The 12,896-nt window shown below is 41.4% G+C and overlaps 1 protein-coding gene across 4 annotated transcripts in view; it reads right to left on the reverse strand.

Annotated features, from left to right (window-relative positions):
• Positions 1-12,896, reverse strand: part of CFAP91 (cilia and flagella associated protein 91) — a 60,491-nt gene that overhangs the window by 37,103 nt on the left and 10,492 nt on the right. For all 4 annotated transcript variants that reach the window (XM_034788640.1, XM_034788649.1, XM_034788658.1 and 1 more), the window contains exons 5-11: positions 12,324-12,380; positions 11,104-11,285; positions 10,398-10,575; positions 9,747-9,904; positions 9,303-9,485; positions 9,033-9,175; positions 381-497 (exon numbers count right to left, since the gene is read on the reverse strand). In XM_034788640.1, the coding sequence (XP_034644531.1) occupies positions 381-497; positions 9,033-9,175; positions 9,303-9,485; positions 9,747-9,904; positions 10,398-10,575; positions 11,104-11,285; positions 12,324-12,380 (1,018 nt within the window). The remainder of the gene's footprint in view (positions 1-380; positions 498-9,032; positions 9,176-9,302; positions 9,486-9,746; positions 9,905-10,397; positions 10,576-11,103; positions 11,286-12,323; positions 12,381-12,896) is intronic.

Genomic DNA, 12,896 nt, shown 5'->3' on the forward strand with positions numbered 1-12,896 from the left:
TAGGGAGTATTTCTTGGGTTAAGGAAGAAAAACTCCGAACGGCTCACCTAGAAGAGACAAAGTACAGGGGTGTAAGAAGACCCACCAAACACTAATCCACTCACCCTGGATCTATTTTGGACTAATATTATTTTATAGTCTAATGTTGGAGAATTTTGTGCTAATTAAAACTGATTCCCTGTACCTATCAAGGTTCTTATAGTGCGGAAATTAGGTGAAAGTCCAATGTTACGCTGCTTGTCAGTTTTATTTTTAAGTAAAAAACACTGTACAAAAGATAGAACTAACTAGCTCTCATATTTTCCAGGACACTCCTTGAGTAACTTGATAGTGACTAATACAGGATTTACAGCAAAAACTTCTAAAAACATCCAACTTACAGTTGACGGTCTTAGCAGCGTTGGAGTTAGGGGCCGAGGAACAGGTTTTGTTATCTTCTGAAGGAAACGAAGCGGCTTCTTTGGCTCCTTAACTTTATTCTTCTTCTCTAGCAGTGCCTGAAACAGTCATACAATTTAGGCTCTTTCCATACAGGGTTCGAAAACTGTACTAGATAGCAGACGACACTAGGGCCCAGTCTTGCTGTTATGGAATTACAATGGGAATTGAGGGCATTCAGCACCTTGCACGATTGTACCTTTAATTTTCTTACCTACTCCTTCCATCTCAGCTCAAAAGTCAGGTGTTGTACATTATTGTTAAATGGGGTAGTCAGAAGACCTTGATGGAGTTTCAAGTAAGGCAGGGGGGTAAGTGTATATTTACAGTACCTTGTTGGCAAGTGCATAGACTGACACTCACTCTCTTGAAATTACTCCAGAGGGTCTTTGATCTTAACCCCTAATATACTACATTCTGGAAAAGCACAGCTGGAGAACGATTTTACATTTCTAAAAAATGGAAATTCTGCTGAATCAATTACCTATGAATTATTTTTGTACTTTAAGTAATTACTTAGTATCAAGTACAGCGGCAACTTTCTTTGCAAACTGAAAGCAGTTAACAGCCTTTATAAACCAGTCATAAATAATATACTTCCATAACTGAAATATGACCCCCTCTCTAGGCATATTTGTTAAAAGTGCCAGATGTTAAGAGTGCACAAAACATCACTAATACAGTGTGTGAGAACAAAGCGAAAAATGATATTCCAGGGGGTCTCTGACACACCGTACCTCAAAGTAGCACCCTGTAGCCCCCCATATTCATCATTCTTATATGGTTGTGATACTTCATACAAAGCATGCCATGTAAGATATGAAAGGTCATGATCTGCAGGGAAACTCATTGTTCTGTCTATATAATTGTTAGTGTGTATGAAGTTATGCGATTTTGCTATACGGTTGTTATTGAAATATGTTGTGAGTTTCGAAGTTGCCCACTGCTATTTCCCAATAAAGGAGGTGACTCAGGCGGGTGTTAAATGACCATTGACCAGCAGGAGAATTGTAAACAAGAGATCTGCAATTCAATAAGAGACAGTTGTGCAAGCACCACACAATGAGGACTGCTCAACTCTATGACTCAGTTGTTCAAACAATGGGGATTGCTACACTCTGACTCAACAAGGACATGTCTAGGCCAGTATCTTCCCATGGACATTGAGAGTATAAAATAAGGGACAGGGGCATCATGAGGCCACCTCTCTTCTCCCCTACCTACGGTAAAGGCAAAAAGAATGCTGGGAAAACAAAGACTTTGAACTGAGGAGATTGGTCCCAGGCTAAGAAGGAAATTCAGCCTGTGTATTAGGAACTGTAACCTACCTGGAACATCCAGTGAGAAAAGCTGTTTGATTCAACTCTTGCTTAGTCTAAAAGTTTAGGATTAGAATGCATGTTTACTTTTTATTTTCTTAAGGTAACTATCTCTGATCTTTATGCCTTCCACTTATAACCACTTAAAATCTATCTTTCTGTAGTTAAACTTATTTTAATGTTTTATCCTTACCAGTAAGATTGTCTAAAGTGCTTGGGGAATCTGCTCAGATTACAAAGGCTGGTGCATGTCCACTTTCCTTTGACAAAGTGGCAAATTAATGAGCTTGCACTGTTCAAGAGAAGGTCTTGAGCAGTGTAAGAAGGTATATTTCTGTGGTGCAAGGCTGAGGGCTTGGGAGATTTGCTGGTGTTTCCCTGTGTATAGCTCATGAGTGAGTTGGAGATCATTCATGCAACTTAGCTGGGTGTGCCTCTGCATGTTGGTGGCTGAGTGATAACAGCACCTGGAGGGGTTTGCTGCTTGTCACTGGCAAAGCAATATGAGAGACAGCCCTAGCTGGAGAGTTAAGGGGGCACAGTGGTCCCACAATTCCAGGTTGTATCCCGGGAATCCTGTCACACATTCGCCAATTTCTTCAGTCCAAATCAAATCTTAGGCCTTGGCTACACTTACCCGGTAGTTCGACGGCTGGAAATCGAACTTCTGGGTTCGACTTATCGCGTCTAGTCTGGACGTGATAAGTCGAACCCGGAAGTGCTCGCCGTCGACTGCGGTACTCCAGCTCGCCGAGAGGAGTACCGCGGAGTCGACGGGGGAGCCTGCCTGCCGCGTGTGGACCAAGGTAAGTTTGAACTAATTCGAACTAAGGTACTTCGAACTTCAGCTACGTTATTCACGTAGCTGAAGTTGCGTACCTTAGTTCGAATTAGGGGGGTAGTGTAGACCAAGCCTTAGAGTCTCATATACACATCTCCTATATAAAGTTTTGGAACACTTCCCCTCCCATTCACAACTGTATACTCTTGATGCCCGGAGAGCTCTAATAAGCAATATTGAATGCAGGGTACACTTCAGAAAATATCTAGCTCTGTTGGTTATAATCCATATAATATTTTTAAAATACTGCTGTTATAGCTTCAGTTATCAGATAACTAAACTGGTACATTTCAGAAACTTTCGAAGATAGAAGTTGTTTTCCCCTCAGATGTTCACACTTTTTTATTCAGAGCCACAGAATACAAAGTTGTTGCGTGAAGAAAACAGAAAACAGCACAAGGAACCAGCAAAAAAGTTCTCAACCTTTCCCGTCTACTGTACCCTTTCAGGAGTCTGATTTCTCTTGCGTACCCCCAAGTTTCACTTCACTTAAAAATTACTTGCTTACAAAAGCAAACATAAATATACAAAGAACTGTCACAGCACACTATTACTGAAAAAGTGCTTACTTTCTCATATTTACCATTCAATTACAAAATAAATTAATGGGAATATAAATATTGTACATACATTTCAGTGTATACTACACAGAGCCATATAAACAAGTAATTGTCTATATGAAATTTTAGTTTGCTAGTGCTTTTTACGTAGCCTGTTGTAAAACTAGGCAAATATCTAGATAAGTTGATGTACCCCCTGGAAGACCTCTGCATACCCCTGGTTGAGAACCGTTGACTTAAGGAAATGGAGGCTCAGGTGACCTTCAATGGGATTCTACTTGTCTCTAGAGGAGAAGAACGAAGGCAAAAATTAAGGGAATTTAGTTAGGGAAGTGGACTGGATTGAAGAACATATACACCAGGCCCTTTAAGACACCCTGTTTGTGGAATACTTTCTCAAGGTTAAAAAGTGTAAACATATGAATATCCCATTTTAATTAGTACTTCTCACATATTAAGTTGTTAGAAAATTTTTCTTAACTTAGGTGCAAAATGTTTTCCTTGAGAGTAGATCCTTCTTGTAGAGGAGACAGAACTGAGTGGTGCTTGCCACCTGATTAGATACAAGAACCAGGACCTCCCTGGACAATGTGGGACCACCCAGCTCACTTGTGCCCCTTTTTTATTGTCCTGGAGAACACTGTGAACAGAAAAGGACAGCTATGCTCTTGGCCATTAGAGAAAATGCATGATTGTAGCTACAGATACTGTATGATATCACTGATACATCTTGGCTGATCAGGACTGGAGGTTTAGTTCTTAGGATCTATTTAATCACTCTAATCTTTTGTCATTAACCTTGGATTAAGTTGTTCCCTGAATGATCTTCCCTGTTCTTGAAGCTGGCATAATTTTTTTGCACTAACCCTGATTCCAACGAACTGTGTCCTTCTGAGTTCCCCTGGGCAACAGCACAAAGGAGGACAGGGATGATGGGCCCTGAGAAATTAAGCAACTTCTGGAGAAGACAACTGGAATCTCTCACAATGGTATGTTGGTGCCAGAGACCTTCGTTCTTATCCAAGACATCAGAGACCTGATAGATGTGATAATTTGACATCTATGACTATGTCCAGAAGTGACGGACTGCGTGACATCATTTAGCTGTTGGTAGTGTTGACAAATTCATGTTATTCCAGAATACAATCTGGACTGTGTGACGGCTCCCTTGTGGGCCTTTTTCAGAAAGTGTGCTCCAATGAGCAGGTCATCTTAGCATGCGTATATACAAACCCTTTTTTGCTCAAGGAAAACACTTTGGAAAACATCCTTAGATGCAGGTAGGCCAAACGCAAAGCAGCATAGTGGTAACATTATGTGTTGCATGTGAAGTTGAGAGATTTTCTGTGAGAGGCTCATGTAATAAGTGCATACAGGTGTTCTTAAGATCAATTAGTGATAGATGTTTTTCGTTAGAACTTGTTGCTATGTTGGAATTTAGGGTATCTATCCTGAACTGTGATGACAGCAGGAATCTGTTCAAGAATTTCCAGTTGAGCACTCTTCAGTCTTTGGCATGTTTGGGCACTGGAAAGAGGACTGACTAGAGCCCTAAGCCTTCTTGTTCCCTGGGAAATCAATTATCCTAGTTTGAAGCAGATGGCATTTTAGTCTTCATACTCCAAGGTTTCAACTGGAGGAAGAGGGAGATGCCAATAACCCTGGTTTTGGAGTGCCAGTTAATTCTAAAATGTAAGCAAGGCTTCTCTCCCATTTCTTCCCACATTTCCTTTTTTACAGAAGCTTTATCTGGAGGAATACATTGTCCACCTAATACTCCTGAGAATGGTTTCAAGTTACTTCTCAAAAAACTGATTCTGAGTTTCCTCCTGTGTGGGCTCTAGCCCCAAGTCTGAAAAAAGCTGCTTATGCTCTCAGAAAGACAAATGAGTTTCCTCTGAATTTCCTGGGCCCTTTTTTGTCCCTTTAGAGCCTTTACCATGGGAAAATTTGTATTGTGGCAAACTAGAAACTAGAAACAGAAGAGATGGAGGAACAGAGAGTCCTTGAATGGCTTGCTCATCTTTTACTGGGAAAATCGAGCCTAAGAAATTTCCTTTGTAAAGGAGTGACTCTGCAGCTTCTTTCCTGATACGTTTAACCTTTCCTTCACTGTTTCTCAGATTTATAGGGGGGAAAACAAGATTAATTAGCCTCTCAGGGCCCAATCACTGAGCATATTCTGATTTTACAAGGTTCCCTCCCCCATTATTTGTAGGACAGAAGGAGACTACCACTAAAGAGGGGATCTGAAGGGAGAACTGTACTGCTGCTGTGCTAGAGAAGTAAGGGTAACACTTGAAAAGATCACTCTTAAGATGATCCCTAAGTGGTTTCCTTGAACTTTATAGCCCCTCTCTAAACCCCTTCCTGAGAAAAGGGCAGGGGAAGCTTTCACATGGCACAGTGTTGATTCACTGAATCCTACAGAAAAGCAGAAATAGCTCTAAAAGGGCTGACTCACACCTTGCTAAAAAAAGCAGGGGAAACAGTCAGAAATAAGTGGTAAGCCAAGAGGCCTTTTACTGCCTGTTTTCTTCATGTCTGGGTTGCTCTCTCTATCATCCCTCCAGGGCTGGCTGTGTGGAAGACTGTAAGAAAGCGGTAGGGCTTGGTCAACCCACAGCAAGTAGGGTTATGTTAGTCCAGGCATTTTTGCACCCCTTTCTGCCAACTTCTCTCTCTGGCTGCCTGTGAGGTGTTCCTGACAGAACAACCTGCCCAGACATGCTACACTAGAAGCTGCTGCCGCCAGCTACCTCAGTATCAGAAAGGAGTTTCCGGCAATCTCGCTGCAGAGCCCCCAAAGCTACATAACAGCCCAACGATGCTTAGAATCCAATACACTGACTATTAAGATAAAAAGAATCCCTTTCTGATTGTTTTATTTTCTTGTTCTTTGGAGCAGAAGAACTTGTTAAGCCTCTCTGCCGTTGATGGAGCCAGTTCAAGCTGACTAGCAGGGTCTTCAGGGGTGTGGCCATCCCCATCCTGCCTTGATTGACAGGTCTGGCTCTGTCTCCAAGTAACCACAGGTAGGAGTAAGACCCATTGTAATAGATATGCAGATTTCCTCAGAAAAAAGAATGTGTATTTTAGGTGTTTTTAATGCAATAAATAGATGTTTTCCCCTTTTTGAAAAATCCATCACAGCAGACCAGATCCACAGCTGGTGTAAATCAGTGCAGCTCCATTGAAGTCACTAGAGCTACGCTGATTTATACCCGGTAAGAATCTGGCCCACTGTCTCGATTTTCACTCTGAATTGTCTCCCCTTCTCCATCTATTTCTCTCAGCTGACACCAAGGACAAGAGCCATCATTACTGACCAGCCAACTCTGGGGACCACTTGTAATCCATGACTATAGTTTGGGAATCTTCACTATAGTCTGTCAAAACCATGAGAAGTCCTTTAGACAGACAGACAATGTAATTGCTGAAATTGGAATTTAGCCAGAAATTTAGAATTTAGCCATGAGCTAACATCTCTAACCCTTGGAAGAATGCCAGGAGAATCTTGCCATCTGATCATGACCACAGGTGGTCAGGACCTTGGTTTTATGCAGAAGACACATGACACCTCCAATAGCATAGAGCAGGGGTGGGCAACTATGGCACTCGGGCTGCATCCGGCCCATCAGACTTTTTAATCTGGCCCTTGGCACTCCGGCTGGGAAGCGGGTTGGGGGCTTGCCCTGCTCCGGCTGGGAAGCGGGATCAGGGGCTTGTGTGACGGCCATGAGGGCACGCATGTTCAGGGCCGGCTTTAGGCTGATTCCCCCGAATCGGGCCCCACGCCTAAGAGGGCCCCATGCCCAGTGGCAGGGGCCCTGCGAGCCCTGGCCGAGAATCCCTTTTTAATTTTTACTCACCTGGCGGCGCTCCAAGTCTTCGGTGGCACTTCGGCGGGGGGTCCTTCACTCACTCTGGGTCTTCGATGGCACTTTAGCAGCGAGTCCTTCAGTGCCGGCGAAGACCCGGAGCAAGTGAAGGACCTGCCGCCGAAGTGCTCCCGAAGATTCGGAGCGCCGCCCGGTGAGTACAAGCCCCACATCTTTGAATCGGGCCCCACATTTCCTAAAGCCAACCCTGCGCATATTACTCCGGCTGCACTACCCGAACGTGCCTCACGCGCCATCAGAGCCTGGAACGTGCAAAGCCCACGTGCCTTGTATTTGTTGGCTTAGGTGACTCTGCTGTTTTAGTGGTGTTAATTTTCCATTGTTGAGGATAAAACAAAGAGTAGTTGGCCAGGGAATGCTCAGTGACAGTTTTCAAAGTTGTGGGCTGCCGGGACCTATGTAGAAGGAGATTTCTGAGAATAGGGGCTGGTGAATCTCAATTAATTCCAATGACTGGAAGCTGATGCCCAACAAATCCAGGCTAGAGAGAAAGGGCGTGGAAAGGGGGTAAGTTTGGTTTAATTGTAATACATTGTTATGATGGTATATTTATAATAGTAAGTACGGTTTTATGTTTATTTCCACTAAAATGTATCTTTATTAAAGTTTATTTGAATATCTCTGAAGTGTTAATTTTGTGAGCATTAATAGCCAGCCATGTAATTTCCATACCCAGATGCGGCCCTCAGGCCAAAAAGTTTGCCCACCCCTGGCATACAGTCTACAACCATGGGGGGCATTAGTTCAGTACTGACTCCATAAAGACAGCTCCTTAGCACTTCCTACACATCTGAAGTTTTTTCCTTGAAAATTTTCCCTCCAAGCAGCGACCAAATCCAGCACTGTCTTTCATAAGATTAGATGACTGAATTTGAAGTAGTATGGTAGTTATTTCAACGCAAGATTTCAGTTCTATTAACAGAAAGTTACTTCCTGTATTCAATATATTATTGTGCTACACTAAAACAAGAAAAAAAATTATATACACACACACTATGCATGACTAAATATTTCTTATCAACTGGATTTGAAGATAAATCTAATAAAACTGACAAAACTGTGTGTATAATAAATAATATTTACTTTAGGAATACTTTATCCAATAGGCCTGATTTTCAAAAACACAAGTCTGTAATTGCAACACAAGATGCATGCCTTACAGTTCACCTAATTTCAACTGTAAATACTGTGACAGCAGGTGCAGATAGGGTATTTGCTTAGACAATGGTCATTTACATGTGTGGACAACGGATTTGCTTGCACAGTTGTAGTGACAGCATGCGCATTTTATGTATTCAGAAAATCAGACAATACTTATTTAAGTTGCTAGGTAACTGCAGTGATCTGCTTCCACTGTTCTAATCCAATTTGGATAAGTTGGGACAATTGACCCACTTTACTTCAGATGTACAGAATTTTGAAACTTCTGATCCTGCATTGGTTTATTTAAATAATAATAATTTGACATTTTAACCAATAGGTTTGTTGTATTTTTAAAATATTTTAAAGGGATGGGGGAAAAGAAGGCAAGCATGGGGAGGAGGAGAATTGCTGATTTACATCAGATTTCACAATCCCATCACATTTTCATAGGGCCAAAGAAACAAAGAGAAGGAGGAAAAATGGAGGTCCGTGAATGACTGGGGATGAGAAAGAGAGAAAGCTACTCCTTCCACCAAACTAGCACAGGGTAGGCACAGAAGAGGGAAAATGTGGAAGAGATAGAAAAAGGGAGACTAGTTGAGTTCAGAACGGTACTCATCATACCAAATGACAACCCACTAGTTATTAATGTTTGATATGTTCTCTCCCTGAAGATGGCCTTATTTCTGTCTTTATAAAAGCATTAAGAGGGGAATTTAGGAAGTGAATTTGGAGATAGTTGACAGATGTGCCTTCCCAATAGCATTTCCATGTAAGGTGCACCTCAAATCTAGAAAGAATTTGCTTGGTCTTGGCTGCAGCACCATACCTGGTGAACCTGTGCTAGCTCCATATCTAGCCTAGCAGTCCGCTTAATAAACCCTTCTTTAGTGGTAGTGGTCTTGGGTTTCGGAGCTTTGGTCCGGGGCTGAGTGACAGAGTCTGGGAGAGATGCCTCCAGTTCAAGCAATCCTAGAAAAGGTGGAGTGGGAGTATGGGACAGGGCGGAAGAAGAGAGAGATATTTGAATTGTTGTACAGGCTTATGCTAATATTTTTAGTCAATAACATATAATTTAAGATTTTCCAAGCTGCCTTACCCTCGTAGGTGTTAAGAAAGTGGTTTTTTACTACATAATGTTCAGAATAGTTGTCCGGAAAGTAACCAATTCTGGACAGAGGTCCATAGGGCTGTGATGCATAATCATTATAGTCCCTGATGATATCTCGTCTCTCCAATTTCCCCTCCACATTCTTCCCTTTAGCTATCAGCTTTCTCATTGCTGAAAAGGAATTGCAACCATGAGACATTCCCTGACACGTACAGTTCTGAAAGAGTCATATCCTAAGAAATTCAGGCTGTCATAACTCTAGTACGAAGTGTGGCTGACAGACCAATATGGCCCAAGGAGTTCTACAGTGTGGTCTGTGGATGCCTTCATCTTGATTACACAGCTGTAGCCTTGTAAAAATGGAGTGGAGAGAGACAGCTTGGTATGGAAACTAAGTCCCCCTTATATTATTTTCCTTATCCTCCAAATTACCTTTTATATGTTCGTGTTTAATTTTTCTCACTCTCTCTTCTTTGTCTTGCTGACGGTTAAACCAGTGGGTGTCCAAGCGATTGACATCCACCTCATTCTGATCCTCCTCTCGTCTCCTCAAAAGCTTCTTTAAAACTTCTAGTCGAACATCTTGCAATCTTCAAGAGAAAAAAAGGCAAGGTATAAATGGAGGTGCACACAGAGTTCCCAAACCGCACTGCTATATTTAAACACAACTTACCTAGTGACCTATCCGTAAAATACAGCCAGACTGCAAATATAACATTTTAGTCTTTTCATTTTTAAAAGTGAGTTTATCCCTGGTGCAAGATATTGGGTAATAGCCTCTTTCACCAAAAAACTCCCCAAAAATCAGTACTTCAATTTCAGTGTGATTCCTCCATTCCCGTTCAGAATTTCATCTATTCTGAATACACCAACAAGAGTGCCATTTGTGGTGGTGGTTTTTCGGATGAATTGAGGAACTGGACTCAAATTACAAAAAATGATGACCTTCAGTCACTAATGAATAGGCAACCTAGAGATAAAAGTCCATGCATCTTACTGCCAATCCCCTGACCTATTTGATTTCAAACTCCACTTAGGTTCCTTATAACTGAAAGAGCAACACTGCGTACAATTTGCACCTACTTTTCTATTTCCTGTTCTCTAAAGGCCCACTCCTTTCTCTCCATGTCATCCATCATCTTCCTCCTCTTCTCAGTTTGTGAGAGATCACTAAGTGGTGGTAGAGTTGCTTCCCAGGCACGTTTCTCCCGGGCACGTTCAATCATCTCCACCTCAGCTTGTCCTGCTGGAAGACCTCGCCCTTACAGGGACAAGAAGCAGTAGTTCTTTAGAAAGACTGTGGAGCGGGGCAATATCCATGAGTAACATATAAAGCTATTATAGCGATGAGCACAGTAGAAAACCCTACAGTAAATAGAGACAGAACACTTGAAAGATGGAAGTTAACAAATCTGAGGCAACTAGCTCAGTGAGTTTTTAAAATGTGAATAGCCTGCAGTTACCATGGTTATAGTAACATTAAAAAGGGGATTGTCATTCCTCCTGCTCCTGGGCATAAAGAGATCTGCACTTACAATATCTACTGCCATTTAATGAAATGATCTCAAAACATCTAACAAAATGCCTCACAATTCGTCTGTTATGTAGGTAAATATTTTTATTACACCCATTTTAAAGCTAGATAAACTGATATATCCCGATGAAACACAGCAAGGTAATTCAAAGCTGAGAGAACTGACATCTGACAGAGAGAAACAGCAATTCTGCCATTCTAAAAGGAAGAGAGCACTATTATTGTAAAGAAATGTTTCTGGTTCTTCCAACTCACCCCAAGTGAGAGTGGCAAGTGTCAGCAGTTCAGGGATTGAACCCAGAGGTACTACATATTCTGGGGAATACGGGTCAGTCTGAGCTTCGCCATCCCGGTAATCCGTCTGCGTACCCAGAGTTCGTGATGTGAGGGAGCGTGATCTGTCACTGGTGATGGAGGGGTAAACATATGGCTCTGTTCTAAAAAACAAACATGAGCCAGAACATTTTTGTATATGCTGTCACACTAATGTTTTAAAACTTGAGATAATACTCATTACAGATCTGATTTTCAAAAGTGCTCAGCTTTAGCTTAACTCTGCTCCCACTGAAATCAATGGAGTTGACTTCAGTGAGAGCAGTTAGGCCTTTGCTGAGCACTTCTGAAAATCCCTCCCTACGTGAACCATGAACCTTCTGCATCAAGAAGCTTTAACTGTTACATGCAAGTATCTAACACATATGTATATTACAGAATTGTATTTAAGGATTAAGGGCCAAATGTAGCCTGATGTAAGTAGCTGTAACTTGATGGAAGTATTTGGGCCAAATTCAACAGTGAGATAAACAATGATGTAAGTTTCATGTCTGGTGTAACAACTTGCATTGAGCTGGCATTCATTGGGTGTGCAAAATAAATCTATTGGAAAGGGGTGTAGCTTCAAAAACTATTAACAGAAGAATACAAGATAAAGCAGGATTGCTGTATTTTAACTTATGCCTGTGCCATTTCAACATAAACAGGAAATAATTCAATTCCTCCATAAGTAAGCACAATTCCAGTGACTTCACTGGGAGCTGTACTCGTTTATGTCAAGTCTGAATTTGGTGTATTGTCGTCCCTCCCTCCTCCCCTCCCCCAGGAATACCAAGGATATCCTACTATAAGGATGTTGTATGCAAATAAACAGTAGTGCAAAACCATTTGACAAAATCAGCAACAAACATCTCAAAGTGTGGCTATATCAGACATTTCCTCTCCTCTAAGACTCAGACATTTGGCTCTCTGTTTCTTGCACCATGTGGTGCTGCTTACATATCCCAAGCATTGTCTGAACTAAGATGTAGGCATCTGGCCCTAACTTGCTCTTCCTGGGATTTCATACTGATGGACAGATTCTTTCTGAACTTTTAATGAGTTCTCACCATTGCTTCACTATTAAAAATATTAGTCTCCTGTAGTCATTTGTGGCTAGAGATTGACCTGTTGTAACTGTTTTTCTAAACCTCACCACTTACTTTGCCACTGCGTAAGCAACATTTAGTGGAAATGGCTTATGAAAGGGGATGAAAGGTCTGCAAAGAGAGAAAACATGTTTAAGACAACAGCCATGAGAGTAAGATGCACAATAACACAATATTACAGCTTAGCAAAACTGTGGAGTAGATCCTCAGATGATGTAAAAAAGTGTAGCTCCACTGACTTCAGCGCTGATTTACAACAGCTGAGGATCTGTTTCTGCACGTTTAAGGGCACATACTAGTTAGGAGTTCTTTAATCTCTTATAGATACTCTCTCATTACTTCTTAACTAACATGTGAGAATTGTTGTTCTATCCAACCGGAAAAATTCTTCCTCATTCAAAGAGCCCACCTTCGCTTTTCATTTACACAACTTCCCACACTGGCCCCACACCATTAATTTAAAGGGAGTCACCACTGATTTACACTGGGGTGAGAAGAGGAGAATCAGGACCAACATTGTTAATGGCTTAGTTCATATTATATATATATATATATATATAAAATATATATATATATATATATATATATATATATATATATATATATATATATATATATATATTATTT

This window comes from Trachemys scripta, chromosome 1 (genome assembly GCF_013100865.1).
Source record: "Trachemys scripta elegans isolate TJP31775 chromosome 1, CAS_Tse_1.0, whole genome shotgun sequence".
NCBI classification, from domain to species: Eukaryota; Metazoa; Chordata; order Testudines; family Emydidae; genus Trachemys; species Trachemys scripta.